Genomic DNA, 14047 nt, shown 5'->3' with positions numbered 1-14047 from the left:
TTATGGTTTTCTCAGGGTATATGCCCAATAGTGGGATTGCTGTGTTATATGGTAGTTCTATTTTTAGTTTTTTAAGGAACCTCCATACTGTTCTCCATAGTGGCTGTATCAATTTACATTCCCACCAACAGTGCAAGAGGGTTCCCTTTTCTCCACACCCTCTCCAGCATTTATTGTTTGTAGATTTTTTGATGATGGCCATTCTGACCAGTGTGAGGTGATACCTCATTGTAGGTTTGATTTGCATTTCTCTAATGATTAGTGATGTTGAGCATCCTTTTATGTGTTTGTTGGCAATCTGTATCTTCTTTGGAGAAATGACTATTTAGGTCTTTTGCCCATTTTTGGATTGTGTTGTTTGTTTTTTAGATATTGAGCTGCATGAGCTGCTTGTAAATTTTGGAGATTAATCTTTTGTCAGTTGCTTGGTTTGCAAATATTTTCTCCCATTCTGAGGGTTGTCTTTTCGTCTTGTTTATGGTTTCCTTTGCTGTGCAAAAGATTTTAAGTTTCATTAGGTCCCATTTGTTTATTTTTGTTTTTATTTCCATTTCTCTAGGAGGTGGGTCAAAAAGGATCTTGCTGTGATTTATGTCATAGGGTGTTCTGCCTATGTTTTCCTCTAAGAGTATTTTATAGTGTCTGGCCTTACAGTTAGGTCTTTAATCCATTTTGAGTTTATTTTTGTGTATGGTGTTAAGGAGTGTTCTAATTTCATTATTTTACATGTTGCTGTCCAGTTTTCCCAGCACCGCTTATTGAAGAGGCTGTCTTTTCTCCATTGTATATTCTTGCCTCCTATATCAAAAATAAGGTGACCGTATGTGTGTGGGTTTATCTCTGGGCTTTGTATCCTGTTCCATTGATCTATATTTCTGTTTCTGTGCCAGTACCATACTCTCTTGATTACTGTAGCTTTGTAGTATAGTCTGAAGTCAGGGAGCCTGATTCCTCCAGCTCCGTTTTTCTTTCTCAAGATTTCTTTGGCTATGTGGGGTGTTTTGTGTTTCCATACAAATTGTAAAATTTTTTGTTCTAGTTCTGTGAAAAATGCCATTGGTAATTTGATAGGGATTGCATTGAATCTGTAGATTGCTTTGGGTAGTATAGTCATTTTCACAATGTTGATTCTTCCAATCCAAGAATGTGGTATATCTCTTCATCTATTTGTATCATCTTTAATTTCTTTCATCAGTGTCTTTTAGTTTTCTGCATACAGGTCTTTTGTCTCCTTAGGTAGGTTTATTCCTAGGTATTTTATTCTTTTTGTTGCTGTAGTAAATGGGAGTGTTTCCTTAATTTCTTTTTCAGATTTGTCATCATTAGTGTATAGGAATCCAAGAGATTTCTGTGCTTTAATTTTGTATCCTGCTACTTTACCAAATTCATTGATTAGCTCTAGTAGTTTTCTGGTAGCCTCTTTAGGATTCTCTGTGTATAGTATCATGTCATCTGCAAACAGTGACAGCTTTCTTCTTCTTTTCTGATTTGGATTCATTTTATTTCTGTTTTCTTCTCTGATTGCTGTGGCTAAAACTTCCAAATCTATGTTCAATAATAGTGGTTAGGGTGGACAACCGCCTTGTCTTGTTCCTGATCTTAGAGAAAATGGTTTCAGTTTTTCACCATTGAGAATGATGTTGGCTGTGGGTTTGTCATATATGGCCTTTATTATATTGAGGTAAGTTCCCTCTATGCCTACTTTCTGTAGGGTTTTTATCATAAATGGGTGTTGAATTTTGTTGAAAGCTTTTTCTGCATTTATTGAGATGATAATATGGTTTTTCTCCTTCAGTTTGTTAATATGGTGTATCACATTGATTGTTTTGCATATGTTGAAGAATCCTTGCATTCCTGGGATAAACCCCACTTGATCATGGTGTATGATCCTTTTAATGTGCCATTGGATTCTGAAGAAATAAAAATATTCTTGTTTCAAAAGCCCAGTGCCACTAATCCTGTGATCTGTTGCACATAACAAACTTTTCTTCCCACTAGGAAACATCTGTATGGATTGTTTCATTACAGCGCCACGATGCTTGGACTTGAATCGCTTCCAGATCCCACAGATACCTGGGAAATTGTAGAGACCATAGGTAAAGGCACCTATGGCAAGGTCTACAAAGTAACTAACAAGAGAGATGGGAGCCTGGCTGCAGTAAAAATTCTAGATCCAATCAGTGTAAGTAACAGTTATAAATTATAACCACAATATAGTGTTTCATACACACTGAGCTTTCAACTTCTTTCTTTGTTCTGGGGATGATTTTCTAGGGATAATGAAACCTGGCATGAAATCTCAAAATGAGTTATGACTCCTTAGCCTATCTGAATGAAGGGACTCCATTTGGAGTTAAAACTTCCCTTGATTTTGTCTTTTGTCCATTTTACTATTGTTTTGATTTTGGTCCCCTGGACTCTTCAAATGTTATTCTCTTGGAAAGAGTGATTTGTTAGGTTTATACAGAGGCTGATCTCTCTGTAAGTTACAAAGTGACCCAGACTTGTGGTATTCAGTCATCTTAGCCTGGCATCCTATTTCAGAGCACTGAATACTGAGCCTATAATGCTGTGCACTGTTTACCACAGTGAAGTTGTAAGTGTCCTATCCTGGTTGGGTCCCTTTGAGCTACTTCTCCTTAATTGCTTTGAAAATTCAGACATTTTTAAATTTAAAAAAAGATATTTATAATATTATTATTAAGAATATATAATGAAGACATTTATTGATATAACAGTTAGAAGGCTTTAGTTGGTATCTGAATGTCCATTGTTAGGTATTTTCAAGATATGGTAATGATTACATTAAAAACACAGACTACATACGCGTTATTAAATGGTTACTTGATCGTGATATCATTCCTGTACCCTTCCTCGCACATTATACTGAATCCAGCCATGCACTTTTTACCTTGTGTAGGATATGGATGAGGAGATTGAGGCAGAATACAACATTTTGCAGTTTCTTCCGAATCACCCCAACGTTGTAAAGTTTTATGGGATGTTTTACAAAGCAGATCACGGTGTGGGAGGACAGCTGTGGCTGGTCCTGGAGGTAAGAGGCTCCCATTGGGTAACCAGCAATTCAAACAGAGCACCAGAGGTGAGCAGACTCATTGTTGCCTAAATAGTGTAAGATGCACATCTGGGGAGGCGGTCTCTCCTGCATGGCACAGGTACCTTACCAGATGTGGTGTTCTCCACGTTCTTATGGGTAGGCTGTGTGCTGAAAATGTGCACGTTTCTCTGCTTGTAAGGTTTAATAATCTTCTTCTAATTCAGTGAATACAGGAACACAGTTGGAAAAGGTTATTTTCTACCCTAGGCTGGGAAAATTTCACAGAAAACATGTTCCAATTGATGCAACTCATTTTCAAAAATTGTTAACCCAAGATTTACTTGGTTGCCAAGTTTGAATCAGCACATTCATGTTCATTTATCCTCATCTTAGGTTGGGTTTCCTGAAAACGGACTCTGAGAATTGTGTATGGAATGTTTATTGGAGAGTTCTTACAGGAGCTAGATGTGCAAGGAAGGTGGGATTGGGCAAGGGAGACATTAAACATCAGTGTGGTTGCAGAGGTCTCAGCCCATCCTCAGGGAGAAGACGACCTGGGATCCTCTTGTAGGGTTGTCCTGGATTTTATCTCTACAAGAGCCAATCACTTGGTTCATGCCACCCTGGGAGGGGGTGTGGCCTTGGGGAAGGCAGTTCCCTGTAGTTGGGCACTATTCCTGGTGAGAGGTGCCACTGGGACTTGGGAGCAGGGAGCAGCTGATATTCCTGGCAGCGTCTGCTTTGAAGAGAGAATCTAAAGGGAGCACCACTATATCCAGTGTAGTCTTGCCTTTTTTTGCCTTCTTAATGGGAATGAATGTATGTAACTGGATGCAAAAGAGTCCCTTCCCCACAAATACAATTCCTCCGTGGAACTAACATGGCAAAGACACGATGACAACATATGAAATTAGTATATTAGGACAGGTCTATTGTATTGCCTCAGGGTGGGTATAGGTCCACCCTGATCTGTCCTGGACTCTGCCCCTCTGAACCAGCCTCCATGCCTGAGGTCACATGTGTGATCCATGAGCACGGGGACATGTGTGAAAGCTTTAAGAGAGAAGCAACAAAGGAGAAATCAGACCTCAATTCACTGTCTGGGGTCTCTTGTCGAAAACCTTCCACCTGGCTCTGGGCGGGCCTGGCCATGAGGCAATATATACTGGCTGCCATGGCAACAATGTATGGGGAATTCACTTGTATTCAAATGGAATAATCTGCAGGGAACATTTCTGTCACATCAATTGCCTTCTTCAGAATATAAAGATGTAAGGGGTTTTGGTTTTCAGAAATCATCCTTGTCTGTTTAGTTGGCTGGTTAAGTCACATAACATATTCTCATAGTATCACCCTTTGGGTTTTATTATTCCCCACTCCCTCCCTGGGAATATTATAGATTTTATCCTGCCAATGAAGCTCTAGAATAACATTAATTTTTTAATGCTCATTTTCATGAGATATGGAAAGTATTGTTTCTAGGGTCTCTGATTATATTCTTTTTTTTAAATTTTTTAAAAAATTATTTATTTTTGGCTGCGTTGGGTCTTCATTGCTACACGCAGGCTTTCTCTAGTTGTGGAGAGCGGGGGCTACTCTTTGTTTTGGTGTGCGGGCTTCTCATTATGGTGACTTCTCTTGTGGAGCACAGGCTCTAAGTACGTGGGCTTCAGTAGTTGTGGCACGTGGGCTCAGTAGTTGTGGCACACGGGCTTAGTTGCTCTGCGGCATGTGGGATCTTCCCAGACCAGGGATTGAACCTGTGTCCTCTGCATTGGTAGGCAGATTCTTATCCACTGTGCCACCAGGGAAGCCCTGATTGTATTCTTCTTAAGCTCTGTGAGATCTCAGTGTTTTAAACTTCATTATAATTTAATAATGTAAGTACAGTGACCGAGAAGTTTTAGTTTCTTTTCACTTTACCACCGACTCAAAGACTCTGCATTCGGATATAGAAAACTGAACTTCCAGGGATTTTCCAGGGCCTGAAATGGGACCTTCCCTCCCTCCATTTTACCAGGAGAGTAGGTGGGCTGCTCAGACCTGCCACCACCTGGAGAATAATTGCTCTTACTGATGAGGAGTCACCAAATGTTAGTCCCTCAGGCACAGCCCAGGCAGCCAGAAAGGGCCACACATGGCCTTGAAAGATGAGAAAGAGCCCAGAACTATGAACTGAGCCTTGTGCAAATGCTCCCCTGCGACTGTCTCTTGCTTTTTCAGGGTGACTAAGTACAGATAATGAGGTTGCTCGGCACACTGAATTATTCATACCTCAGCAATACAATATGCTGATATTATGCCCTTTGCAGGTTGTGTTGGCCCATGCCAAAGTTGCTGGCATGGGGAACCAGATGTCCTCAATCTTTTCTGTCCAGGAATGGGCCATCCATGCCAGGCAGCTGGGGTAGGTATGTCCAGTACCTCCAGTATGCTTGTAGACACAGGGATTCCTGGGCTCCTAGAACTGACAGGGACCTCGGCCTTCCTTCTGTCACTCTCCTCGTGTTCAGCTGAGGAACAGAGACCCAAAGAAGGAGTGACATGCCGATGGTCCCATACGAGTTATATGGCAGAACTGGAGGAGGACAGCACTTCAGCACTTTTCTCCCATCCTGTGCTGTTGCTGTCTGCTGGGTCCGGGGAATACAGACTTGGAATCTCTGGTTAAAATGGCAGCAGTTCCTGATTACACAGGAACTGCTTTAGCACAGAATTAGCACACACACACAGACACAGACACAGACACACAGCTGGAAGATAATGACAGTCCACACAGCACCTTGACCATGTTGCTCCGTCTGCAACTTTTTTAGGAGTGCTTTAGGAGACTTGTACAATAAAATTATTATCTGTTTAATATTGCTCCCCTCATCCTGTATATTGAGATTAAACTTATGTTGCCTTTGCTCTTTTCTTGCCTGAATGTGGTGAAAGGACCAGGGAGAAGCTATTCCACAGAGCAATTCTTGAGGATAGAAAAATGTTATTAATAACCCTCTTAAATCACCACAACTCTGAAAACAAAAGCAAATAAAAATGTCATTTCAGAAATTAATTACTAATTGTTAGCAGAAAGCAAACCAAAGCCTTCTTGCATAACAGACACCTACTATGGGAGAAAAATATGGACAGAAAACACTCATACATAATAATGTTTTGGAAAATTTGTGAATAAGTTTTATTCTAAATTAATATTAAATTTGGAAAATCTGTAAGTTCTATTATGTCTCACCTAAATGAAACATGATAAGAAATTAGACTTTTAAGAAAAAGCACCAGAGGCTTCCCTGGTGGCACAGTGGTTAAGAATCTGCCTGCCAATGCAGGGGACACGGGTCCAATCCCTGGTCCGGGAAGATCCCACATGCCATGGAGCAACTAAGCCCGTGCACCACAACTACTGAGCCTGCACTTTGGAGCCTGCGAGCCACAACTACTGAGCCTGTGTGCCACAACTACTGAAGCCCACACGCCTAGAGCCTGTACTCCACAACAAGAGAAGCCACTGCAATGAGAAGCCCGCGTACCACAACCAAGAGTAGCCCCCACTCACCGCAACTAGAGAAAGCCCATGCACAGCAATGAGGACACAACGCAGCCAAAGATAAATAAATAAAACAAATAAATTTTTTAAAAACCTCATATAAAAAAAAGCACCATATTTCAGAAAAAATACCTAGTATGTGCTAAGACATGAAGTACATTTTCTCTTTTCCTTTCAGTATAAAACCTTCAGCGCATAAATACTATTTCAGCCTGAATCACATTCAACTTAAAAGAAATGGTTTAGAGTTTAGAGTGTTAGTAAATGAGAATGTAAAGTAAAAAAAACAAAAACAAAAACAAAAAAGCCTCCTTATATTTTAAAACCAGATAAAAGAATTATTTTTTAACCTGTTTTTTCCTCTCAGAGGTCTTTGTGTAAGTTCAGTATCTAAGCCAGAAGGGGGGAAAAAAGATATCTCTGTTCAGTTTTTGCATTTATATAAGGCCCTAGAAAGTCCAGTCTGGGCCCCAATATCATTGCAAGTTAGCACTTAAAACCATTTTCACCCATTGATATTGTGGCATGAGTCAAGTTTATCACGTTAACAAGTCAGGGTCCTAGCAGGACACTGATGGCCTGGAATGTAGCTCTGGCATGTTTTGATTGGCCAGAGATGGTTAGAAAGCCCTGGAGCACTGAACACTGACTCAGATGGCAGGTTCTGGCCGGGTTCTAGAATGAGAGTCACTGGAGTGTTGGGGGTCAGGAGGAAAGTACAGAACAGTTGGGAGTGGAGAAGGGAAGAACTGTGAAATGTAACCGAGGTGCATCCGATATTTATGCGCTCTCTGCGTTCAGCAAAAGCAAGAGAACGTGAAGAGCTGAGGTGTGGGAGCAATTCTGCCCAACCACCGGTCTGTGCATGTGCCCTGGAGAGAGGCTGAAATGGGAGGCGGGAGTCTTGGGGCCCTCCTGCCTCATAGTGTGAGCATTTTCCCCCCAACCCCCCTGACTGGAGCTCCAGAGTTTCAAGTGACATCGTCTTCATTCTTCTAGGTGCAGGCCAATGACTTTATCTGGTATCAGTAAAATAAACACAATCTCTCCCAACAGTGTGGAGGAAAACTATGTTGCTTGGCCTTCCTGAGAGGTGGGCAATGTCCAACACGGTGCTCCCTAAGGCATCTTCCAGAGTAATTTTGACGATCCTTGACTTTTGCTTTATGCCCTCTGTAGACCCTAACACCCTTGAAAGATAAAGTCAACCAAACAAAAGAGCACTGAAAAGAAATTCCTCTTAATTCTGCCATCTGACTAGGGCAAATCAACATGCCAGTATAGAACCTACTTGAAAGTTGCACTTTTGACTAGAATAAAGGTCTGGTGATTGTGTTGCATGGGCCATTCGTTAATAACATGGAGGAAAGTTGGTGGCTTATTGAGCAAGGAACATTTTGTTGCTTGAAATTATGGCCGTCATAGCAAATGCACATACTGTGATTGAATCAATATTCAACGATGTTTTAGAAAATAGATGTGGAATATAAATGATTTTTCTATTTTTCTTGGTTTGGAGTAAAATGCTCGTTAAGTTCTAGATGCATCCAGCTGCCACATTTCGTGAATGCTGAGGGCGTCGGGAGGAATGCAGGGATGGAGACCTACCTCTGTATTTGAGTCTGATGGCTGGCAGAGTGGGCAGGAATAAAAGGCTGCAGGTGCCAACCCTCAGGGGTGGGGTAGGAGGCTTGGCTGCCTTCTTACAACTCTAAGGGGATTATTTTATTTGATGTATTTAAATATAGTTCCTTGTCATGCTTTTAAAATGTTCAGTCCATCTCACTATTTACTCCGATTAGACAATTGTCAGTACGTACCTGCTTTCCTTTTTTTTTTTTTTTTTTTTTGCTTTCCTTTTTTATATCCAGGTACCCAAAGTCCTTTCCCTGTAACCCACAGGCTGCCCTTTAAAACCTTGCTGGTGGGCTAATCAGCTTCACAGGACCTCTTCCTGTAAGGGTGCCCTGAGCAGTTCATTTATATGTTTCTTTGAACCACAAGTCAGACAGTTCTTAAACTCTGACATTTAGTGAACAAAAGGCACCAACCGAGTCTGATCCTTTTGTTGTTCTTAAATCCACAGCTGAGTTTTGATCCTGCTGACAAAATGACAGCTCTTAGTCCCTCCGTAGGTTCTAGAGCTATGAAGAAAGTTTATAAGTTGGCTACCTATATAAAATGCCACTGAATAGGCTCTCGTTGCAGAAATGGCCAGATTTAAAGTAGGGCAAGAGAGAGACTAAAATGAGGTTTCAGGGGAAAATTCCAGGGTTGAGTTAGCTTGGATCATCACCCAGCACTTAATTTAAATGTTCTCTGGGTAGAATTTTAATAGTGTACTTGCAGTACAGTAAAGCATGTGCCTCCCTGAGACAGGAGCCAGGCTGAGAAGTGGTTCTGATAAAGGCGTTACAGTGCCTTGCATGTCTATTGCTCCTTTAGCTTTAGAGGATCAAAGTACTTTATTGCTATTCTTATACTCACAAGATCCCTAGACTCTGTTTCTTCTTAACTTTCTCTATCCAGTTGGTACAAAATTCCTGTCGATTCTATGTCATAAAAGTCCCCCATATCTGTCCCTGACTCTTTGTCCTCAGGACTCTTGACTTTTTGACCCTGCTTCTCTCAATTGCTTCAACACCTCCTAACAGGTGTCCAGCTCCCTGTGTCTTCCTGTTCTGTCCACCCTCCAATCTGCTACCAAGGTCATCTTTCTAGAAATCTGAACAGACCTCCTGCCTAAAACCTCTCAATAGCTTACCACTCCTATCTAATGGTATATTATGGTATCATAATATGCATGTGTATAGTAATAAAGCCCACACTTCTTAGAAGAGCTCACCTGTCATTCCCTGTTACCCCCTTTTTTTCCCTGTCTACCTGCTCTAGGATTCTGTCCCTTTGTCCCAACAGTGGCAGAGTATGTAGAATTCAAAGACACACAGACATAGACACATACACACACACACGCACAGGCAGACAGACACACTACCTCCCCCCTCATTCTTCTGTGCTCCCTTCCTTTGCACACGGTGTTCCCTTTCCAGGGATGCTCTTCTTCTTGTTCACCTGCCATAAGGTCCTATGTCCTTCAAACTCATTGTATGTGTTAACGTCCTCTGGGAAGATTCCCAGACTGTTCCCTCTTCACCGTAGCACAACAGAAGTCGCCATTCTCTCTTCGGTGCCCACACTCCCCTTGGGCACACCCTTTCTTCCACCTGCCACTCTTATTACTCTTGTGTCCATTTCTGGTGCTGAGCTCTTTGAGGGCAGGCACTGTGTTCATGATTGAGTAATGGGTAATAAACTGGGCAGTCACAAGCTATTGAGAACAAAGAGGTAACTTTCTTTTTTTTTAACATCTTTATTGGAGTATAATTGCTTTACAATGGTGTGTTAGTTTGTGCTGTATAACAAAGTGAATCAGCTATATGTATATATATATATATCCCCATATCCCCTCCTTCTTGCCTCTCCCTTCCACCCTCCCTATCCCTCTAGGTGGTCACAAAGCACCGAGCTGATCTCCCTGTGCTATGCAGCTGCTTCCCACTAGCTATCTATTTTACATTTGGTAGTGTATATATGTCAGTGCTACTCTCTCACTTCGTCCCAGCTTACATTTCCCCCTCCCCGTGTCCTCAAGTCCATTCCCTATGTCTGCATCTTTATTCCTGTCCTGCCCCTAGGTTCATCAGAACCATTTTTTTTTTTTGGATTCCGTATATATGTGTTAGCATACGGTATTTGTTTTTCTCTTTCTGACTTACTTCACTCTGTATGAAAGACTCTAGGTCCATCCACCTCACTACAAATAACTCAATTTCGTTTCTTTTTATGGCTGAGCAATATTCCATTGTATACACATCTTCCTTATCCATTCATCTATCGATGGACACTTAGGTTGCTTCCATGTCCTGGCTACTGTAAATAGAGCTGCGATGAACATTGTAGTACATGACTTTTTGAATTATGTTTTCTCAGGGTATATGCCCAGTAGTGGGATTGCTGGGTCATATGGTAGTTCTATTTTTAGTTTTTTAAGGAACCTCCATACTGTTCTCCATAGTGGCTGTATCAATTTACATTCCCACCAACAGTGCAAGAGGGTTCCCTTTTTTCCACACCCTCTCCAGCATTTATTGTTTGTAGATTTTTTGATGATGGCCATTCTGACTGGTGTGAGATGATACCTCGGTGTAGTTTTTTTTTTTTTTTTTTTTTTTTTTGCGGTATGCGGGCCTCTCACTGTTGTGGCCTCTCCTGCTGTGGAGCACAGGCTCCGGACGCGCAGGCTCAGCGGCCATGGCTCACGGGCGAGCAGCTCCACGGCATGTGGGATCCTCCCGGACCGGGGCACGAACCCACGTCCCCTGCATCAGCAACCACTGCACCACCAGGGAAGCCCCTCAGTGCAGTTTTGATTTGCATTTCTCTAATGATTAGTGATGTTGAGCATCCTTTCACGTGTTTGTTGGCAATCTGTATATCTTCTTTGGAGAAATGTCTGTTTAGGTCTTCTGCCCATTTTTGGATTGTGTTGTTTGTTTTTTAGATATTGAGCTGCATGAGCTGCTTGTATATTTTGGAGATTAATCCTTTGTCAGTTGCTTGGTTTGCAAATATTTTCTCCCATTCTGAGGGTTGTCTTTTCGTCTTGTTTATGGTTTTCTTTGCTGTGCAAAAGCTTTTAAGTTTCATTAGGTCCCATTTGTTTATTTTCATTTCTCTAGGAGATGAGTCAAAAAAGGATCTTGCTGTGATGTATGTCATAGTGTGTTCTGTCTGTGTTTTCCTCTAAGAGTTTTATAGTGTCTGGCCTTATATTTAAGTCTTTAATCCATTTTGAGTTTATTTTTGTGTATGGTGTTAGGAAGTGTTCTAATTTCATTCTTTTACATGTAACTGTCCAGTTTTCCCAGCACATAACTTTCTTTTTAATAACTAAACCCAACTTTGTTCTTGAGCCCCCAGCCTGCCTAGAGAAGACAATTGATTTTAGCTTATCCTGTTAAACTTAGTCCATAGAGTGACTTCTTTGGGAAGGGTCAAGTTCTGGGAATTTGTATCCCATTTTCACAATCCAGTTCAAAGCTTAGTCACTTGGATGAGGACTTAGTTTTTTAGTGGTTTTCTCTTTCCCCGTTCATCTTTCCTTCTCCTGGGTGATATCTGGATTTGGATACAGCAAATGGTCATGTAAAGCCATGGCAGTGAGGTCAGGGACCTCCAACTGGTGACCCTAAGTCCTTCTACTGTATGCCTTTGGTGTCTCCCCATGTCCCAGGTCCCTGATACTCCTTCTTATCGTGAGGTCTGCACTCACTGTCTTTCCTTCTCATTCAGACTGTAGCCTTGTCCCTGAACCCAAATGGAGCATTAAGTTCTGAATCTCCTGCAAGTCATGAGCAGGCTGTAGGGACCTGTTAGAATCCCAGCCTTGATGGACCTCACCATACCCTACTGCCATTCCACTCAGCGTGAACACCCCTTTTTTGGCATGAGCCTCCTGTGAGGAGGTCTCCCCTTAGATTTCCATGTAAAAAGAGGTTCATAAGAAATGGTTTCATTAGCATTATCCCCTTACACAACCACCCCAAAGAGGGAGCATCCTCACCCTAATCTTATTCTCTCAAGCTCTCCAAGCTCTATGCCATCAGCCCCAGAAAAGCTTTTCTTTTTATGGGTTGAGAACTTCCCTCATGTCATGTCCTACATTCTTTCATAATCATCATTTGACTCTGTGGTCAGTTCTCCAATTTTTGTTACTTGAAATATAAATCTAATTTGGGGACTCCTGAGAAAATTATTATATATTTGTCGAAAGCTTAGCTTTTAAGATTATTTTACAAATCATGACACCGAAAATGTATTCACTGCTCAAGAGAGTATTAGATTGTACATTGAATGTTATGTGCCCTTTCAGGGTCATGTAAGACATAGTTGAAATAAAAAGAATGTGAAATCCTTTGGAAGACATTATCCTGGTACTCAACATTAGGGCCATGAGAGGTATCAGTGTTGAGTTACAAGTTACTCCTGACATTGGTAGAGAGAGGATTCCAAGGACACTTATATAATCCCAGACTCATGGGACCATTATAGCCTTCAGTGCATTTCACTGTTCTTGGCTCCTTCCTGAATCATTCCTGACAGATAGTAATTTTATCCTAGTTGTAAAGATTCCTAATTTTGTATTATATTTTTAGTCAAATACTATTGTTTAAGAGCAACTTAAATGGTAAAAACATGGGCAGATTCATTTCCAGTTTATCTTGATTGTTAATGTGTGTGCAAGGTATCTGCTGCATATGTACTGGGGAACGATACACACATCAAACAAAAACACCTGCTCACCATTTATTAAAATCTTGCAGATGTTCATTAGAGTCGAGTAGATCCTAATGTATTATTATCTTGATAAAGAGTGTCTTCTTTTAGCAAAGGTGCTAATCTGTGCTCCTCACATTTCTTTGCTTATGAAAAGCCAGTTGACTCAAGCAGCCACAACCCAGAGGACCCCCCACTGTTCACTAGTTAACTCTTTCCCAGATTGTAGACAAAGTGCCAGGAGGAAACCTAGGTCTCTAAAGTAGGGTCATAACCTGTATAAGGACAAGGAGTGCTCTGAGTATCCAACAAAAGCTCTGAATTTTCTCAGCAGAAAAGTGCAAGATGCATATACAACATGCTGCCTACAGTTTCAAGGTATTTACAAGCCCTGCTGAAACAAGTTAAGAACCCTTGATTTAAGATGGCATGTAGCGAACGCAAACTGGCACATTGCCTTCTGCACTTAGTCAAAATCACCCTTGAAAACCTTAAATTGCTGTGAAAGAACAGTATGCCTGGTTTACGCATTCTCAAATCTCAGTAATGTATAATACGTAAAAAAAACAAATATGATATACTTTTACAGTGTTTTTAATTACAGGAATAAAAAAAGAAGAGCATAAAGGTGCTGAACTCCTACAGTTGAATATGAAAAGGTTAAACACACATATGATGCAGCTCCACTCCATAAACTTGACGTGCAGTGGCAACTCGAGAAGGAGCTGCTGGTTGGGCTTCTGCTGCCTGCAGTGCCAGCAGTGGAGACAAGGAGATTGAAATAAAATGTATTCCCTCCTAAGTGTCAAGGGCGTCCATCTTGCCTCTTTCAGTCTTTCCTTCAAAATGCATGTTTTTAAAAAAATAGACAATATTCATGTAAAATGAAAATATCCCATAAGTCACCATGATTCCTTATATGCTTTCTTTTTTTAATTTCTAAATAATGTCTTGTGCTTTTATATTTCACTTAACAATTTAAAAAATCAAATTTTTGGACATGCACTTTCACTCATAAATCATCACCTTGAATAAACACACACACACACACACACACACACACACACACACAGAATGAGATTTGATTGTGTAATGGAAAAGTGAGG

General features: G+C 41.0%; 1 protein-coding gene across 1 annotated transcript in view; it reads left to right on the top strand.

The window, feature by feature from the left end:
- The first annotated feature begins 2009 nt into the window (after window positions 1-2009).
- The window catches only part of LOC137225846 (myosin-IIIb-like), a 34740-nt gene continuing 22702 nt past the window's right edge, over window positions 2010-14047 (top strand). Inside the window, exons 1-2 of the mRNA XM_067739882.1 lie at window positions 2010-2182; window positions 2921-3055. Of these exons, the coding sequence (XP_067595983.1) occupies window positions 2036-2182; window positions 2921-3055 (282 nt within the window). The 5' untranslated portion in view covers window positions 2010-2035. The remainder of the gene's footprint in view (window positions 2183-2920; window positions 3056-14047) is intronic.

Source organism: Pseudorca crassidens, chromosome 6, assembly GCF_039906515.1.
Source record: "Pseudorca crassidens isolate mPseCra1 chromosome 6, mPseCra1.hap1, whole genome shotgun sequence".
NCBI classification, from domain to species: domain Eukaryota; kingdom Metazoa; phylum Chordata; class Mammalia; order Artiodactyla; family Delphinidae; genus Pseudorca; species Pseudorca crassidens.
Note: the sequence above shows the minus strand (reverse complement) of the source record. Positions and strands in the feature narration are given on the sequence as shown.